Consider the following 4,903-nt stretch of genomic DNA (forward strand, 5'->3'; position numbering starts at 1 on the left):
AGTAATAATTATATCCAAATATACCCTGACAAGCATTTAGAAAGGTTCACTAACTTTTCCCGAGGAAAATTGGGACCAACACACTATCGCATGTGTTTTGATCAATTTAATGTGAGCTTCCCAAATTTAAAAGGGTGAGGCTATTGAAGTAAAGTGCACCTCAAAACCATGTCAAAAAAATGCGATGATATGAAAATCTATTGTGACACCCAATTAATTTAAAGTTCCAAAAATGGTGACGATCAAACAGAGATATAAACACTTGAAAATTTTACAAATCTATAAACACTTGAAAATTTAAAAAACGGACAATCCAGATAATATTTTAGAAGATGAACTATTTTTTGGACTACAAATCCCTTTCTTTTGTACGTCTATGAGTCGATTATTGATTTGAACGTTTTCCAGCATAAAAATAACCTTCATTGGTGAGCTTCATAGGTGCACCTTACCCGTAGAGAAATAAGGTTGAGATCTTCTATAAACTTTTTCCTATTTAAAACTTGGGACTAGTTGGACCTTTTTCCTATTTAAAACTGGGGACTAGTTGGACCTTGCGGTGGAATAGTAGATGTGCCCCACAAAGGGTGGGTCATCAACAACCGCACTAGTCTTAATGATATTGGTTTTTTTACTGATAAATAGAGAAGCCTCGAGAAAACCAACCACCCATTTTTTAATGTACATATGTATCCAGACATTATGTAAAAGATGAAGGTTTTATAGGGCCTAGGCTTTATGAAAACAAAATAAATCCTTACCTTAAATCATCAGTCGAAAGCACTTTTGACATTGGAAATCTTCATGATAGATCTAAAATTAATTTTCAACCCCAACAATAAATATTTGAAACTCAAAAAACAATACAGATCTTACGGATATGAAAACACTTATTTTTGAGGTCTCTAGATGATTTGTTGTAATATATACTATTTTTAGAATTTGAAATCTTAATTTTTTTGTACAACCATAACGTTCAATATGATCAATTTAAAGGGGTGGGGCTTTACTTATTTTGATAGGGCCGCAGCCCTATCCAACCATTTTCCTTGTATAACTATCCATTAAACCAAACCGGTATATTATATGTCACTTTAGATATATATCTGTCTCTATCTATCCACAAAGACAGGCTGCTTCCAAATTGGAATCGCCCACCAAAATTAGGGTTTATCCACGACCATTCAAGTCCAAGAAAAGAAGAAAAGCGCAACTCAAGGAGTTAAGAAATTCCATTCTTTAAGAAACAAAGAAACCAATCGGTAAAACATTATGATCAATGAGGAAACGAAAAAAAGCAAAACTTTTAAACTTAAACTCGAAAAATATTCTATTCCCTTGGAAGTATATTTTATACCCTTGGGTAAAACCCCATTAGTTTTTGCACCCAAAATTTGGGCTTCAACACGTAGAATAATCTCAATGAAAAAAATTCTTAACTACACCTTCTAAGCACTTGAAAAAATAATGTCTCAAGATTGAATCGAAACTGTCGAATTTTTAAAAAGTGAGATATGATGTAGTAGAGAACTCAAAAAAAAAAAAAATAAGGTCTTTTGATAATAATCATCTAGGATTCCAAATCCTTCCAACTAGGGGAGTACAGAAAAAATATGCTAGCAAAATACATTATTGGGTTTAGTTGGAGGGATGGTAATGGGATTTTCAACTTTGAATAAAATAAGCTGGGAGCATATTCTTGTTTAAAGGTAAAATTCGAATAATAGAGGGAAAAATGGAAAGCAGAGAATATGACTCAGAAAAAAACCTTTTGATGGAAGCCAGCAAGTATTTGTTCCCCGATCTGGCTCCCATGATCCCAAACTCACCTCCTAACCGCACATTACAAAAGAGAGATTCAATTAAAAATTAAGATTAAGACGAGAAAATAATAATACGAATTAGGAAAAATAAGGAAAAGACAGAGGCATTCTTTAGATGGAGAAAGAGAGTTAGTGACCTGTAGAAGTAAGACTTTGCCGTCTGTGCGAAAAGTGAACCTTCAAAAGGAAAGCCTGCTTTTAAAAACCCCGCGCACATGACTAACATTTTGCCGTTCCTGTTTCTTTTCCATTATATTTTCTCATCATGAAAATACATGCTTTGTCTCGAACCAGACCATCAAAAGGTGAAATACTGTCAGAGAGAGAGCGAGAGAGAGAGAGCCAAAAGGAATAAATATCATGGGAATGCCCATGTATGTACATACATAAAGCACATAGATATGTATGCCCAAACACAAAATAAGGAACAGAGCTACATTATCATAGGAAAAGCTTACACAGATGTCCAAGTATAACAAAACACCGAATCATTGTCTCAACAAATTGAGAAAGAAAACAAAAAATATTGCGAGAGTAAAAAAATAAAGATCTGCCTTTCAAGATAAGGAAAACTCATGGCTCCTTGAGCTTCTTGTACCCATGTTATTAACTAATCTGTACAGATACAGCATTTTGTACATTGCATTACCAAAACGGAAAACAAAAGAGAAGAGTGAGAAACTACTAGACAAAACACAGAACCAAAACCCATTTCTCTGCAATATTAGTGACATAAAGAAAACAAAAAACCTCAAATATCGTGTCTTATTATTGTTACGATCTCTCTCTCTTTCATATCACGTTCTTTAGAACCATAGCCATGGACTCCTCCCTTTGAATCCTCAGCTTTTCTGCTATGAAAGTATCAATGGTGAGTTTGAACTCTTCTTGTGAATACTTGTCAAAATCAGAGCCATCCACGCGTCGCCCAAAGGGTTTCTCCCCTTTTAAGATCTCGGTCTCCGATCTCTGCAACTTCAAGCCACTTTTCCGTCCGTTTCCCCCCTCTTCCGGCGTCTTCTCTGACCGACTCCTCCTATACACTAACCCCTGCTTATCCGAATCCGTGTGCTTATCCGTACAAGGATGGCTTGTCAGTTTCTCCTCGCATACGGCCTTGTCCTCGTATACGATCTCCCCCGGCACGGCCTCAATAGCTGGGCTACTCTCATCAATAACTCGGCGATTGTCTCCTTGTTGAGGGTCTCTGAATCGGCGACTTTCGCTGCGAGTCACGAACTCGTCGTATATATCGGGGCACGAATTGGAAGAAGCTCGAGGACCGAAGTGCCCCGACTTTGCAACTAACGTTATAACGATGGCGTTACCGAGGATGAAGACGAAGGTGGGACTAACCGCAACGAGGCAGAGGTAACGGAAGTAGGAAACGGCGATTCTGGCGGCGATTGGGAGCGACGAGGAGAACCAGGAAAAAAGGGCGAGGACAACAAAAACCTCGAGGAACCGGAAAAAAGTGCCGATCTTTTGGATCCTTTTGTATTTAGTCATGGCGCTTGCTTTCTCAGCTTTAATGGAATCCATCTCGAAAAAGCTATTGTCCATACAAACTTCGGAGGAAGCTCTGCTTCTGTACAGATTTAGAGAGAGAATGGAGAAGAAATAGGTAAGGAAAACTCGATCGGGATTTGACTTAAGAGAGCTCCTCTTCCATTAAAGCTTGATAAGCAGAAAACAGAGCGTAAAATGTCCAAAAAGAACTGGAATTACAAACATGAACTAGAATTGAGTAGATATTTGACGAAAACCATTGTTTCAGAGTTCAGACTAAAATGCTCTGTTCCTGTGAATATATTTTGAGGAGATTTCCTTGGTTATAGAAGAAGATCAGGAGTAACAGAGGCACCGGCTCGAAAAAAAAGGTGATTTCTTTGACCTATTCCTCAAGAAAAGTACTGTGCATTTCTATTTCTTATAACATCTCAGAAGAAATCCTGCAAAATTTCCATAGATCGCTCTAGTTGGTAACTTACTATAAAGAAAAGAAAAAACAAGAAAGTTGCCCTTGCTGTAAGCAACTGATAAGTTAAATATCCATTTTCCGCAAACAAAGAAGCGGAAATAAAGTGATTTGAAAGACCGCCACAAGAACCAGAGTATTTGGAGAATTGGATATATGGAAAGTATTTGTGCAAAACAGAAGCGGCTCTACGCGGCTCTTGCTTACTTGAAAGGGGAAATGCAAGTTCGAATTTTAACAAGAGAATCGCCTTCTAAAGATCGGCTCTGGCTCCTCTGTCTGCTATTTTATCTGTGAAAAAAAAGAAATCAAAGTATTCAAAAGAAGCTTTTGGAACGAAGAACAAGGCTTCGGAATTAAGCGTTTTCCTCTTACTGTTCCTCTGCAACTCCTCACAGTGTGTGCAAGAGAGAGAAGAGAGTGCGTTGAGGGACTGGACCTCTTGCTCGCACGTACTGTCCCCTTTTTATAGCCCTTCGGCCTTTTCTTTTCTTTTATTTTCTTTTTTTCATTATCCCTAACTCCATAATTTTTTATTATTTATTTTCACATATCTTTATTGAAGGTAATAAAGCGGGTAAAAACAGTAGGACCAGTTCGTAAATCGCGCATGTCCTCCTGTCTTGACCCTGGTTAAGTTTTCCTACAAGGTAGGGCCCACCCAACAAAGGTCACGGCACCTGGCTCCGCAAACGCACCTCCACATCACGATCTCTCTCTCCCCTAAATCCAAATTCAAATTTAAAAATTAATTAAATCAGTCCTAAAAGAAAAAGGAAATCACTTGAAAACTTTATTTTAGTTGGTGCCTTGATAATAAGTTATCGGTGCGCGGTTTGTATAGTGTCGAGGGTTTGAACAATCAATTATTTTGAATCAACCTTTAAATATTATCAAGAAATATGATTTTAATATTTAAATTTTTTGTAATAGCTTTAAAATATATTTTTATTTTTAATTATAAAATTTAAAACTTCAAAAATAGTGTAGATTGAGTAGATCTATGAAAAGTTGATAATATTGGAAATTGACGGTCAAAAAATGCGATACAGGATGCACTATTTCCAAACTTTGACATCCATTTTTTTCTCATGTCCATATA

General features: G+C 36.9%; 1 protein-coding gene across 2 annotated transcripts; it reads right to left on the minus strand.

Annotated features, from left to right (window-relative positions):
• Positions 1 to 2,378: 2,378 nt before the first annotated feature.
• LOC18422600 (tRNA-methyltransferase non-catalytic subunit trm6MTase subunit) lies at positions 2,379 to 4,257 on the minus strand. 2 transcript variants are annotated; one of them, XM_088862526.1, is made up of 3 exons: positions 4,177 to 4,257; positions 4,009 to 4,092; positions 2,379 to 3,411 (listed from the first exon to the last, which is right to left on the minus strand). In XM_088862526.1, the coding sequence occupies exon 3, from the start codon at positions 3,384 to 3,386 to the stop codon at positions 2,616 to 2,618; it is 771 nt and encodes a 256-aa protein (XP_088718652.1). In that variant the 5' UTR covers positions 3,387 to 3,411; positions 4,009 to 4,092; positions 4,177 to 4,257; the 3' UTR covers positions 2,379 to 2,615. The 2 variants fall into 2 exon arrangements, with proteins under 2 accessions (XP_088718652.1, XP_020522905.1); XM_020667246.2 differs by having other exon boundaries at positions 2,379 to 4,092.
• Positions 4,258 to 4,903: the final 646 nt, after the last annotated feature.

This window comes from Amborella trichopoda, chromosome 3 (genome assembly GCF_054954075.1).
Source record: "Amborella trichopoda isolate Santa Cruz 75 chromosome 3, AtrichopodaSantaCruz75HAP2 v2.0, whole genome shotgun sequence".
In the NCBI taxonomy this organism is placed as follows: domain Eukaryota; kingdom Viridiplantae; phylum Streptophyta; class Magnoliopsida; order Amborellales; family Amborellaceae; genus Amborella; species Amborella trichopoda.

Bases quoted from the DNA above. Each gene is read 5' to 3' on its own strand.
- LOC18422600 (XM_088862526.1), bottom strand. From the start codon at position 3,386: ATGGACAATAGCTTTTTCGAGATGGATTCCATTAAAGCTGAGAAAGCA.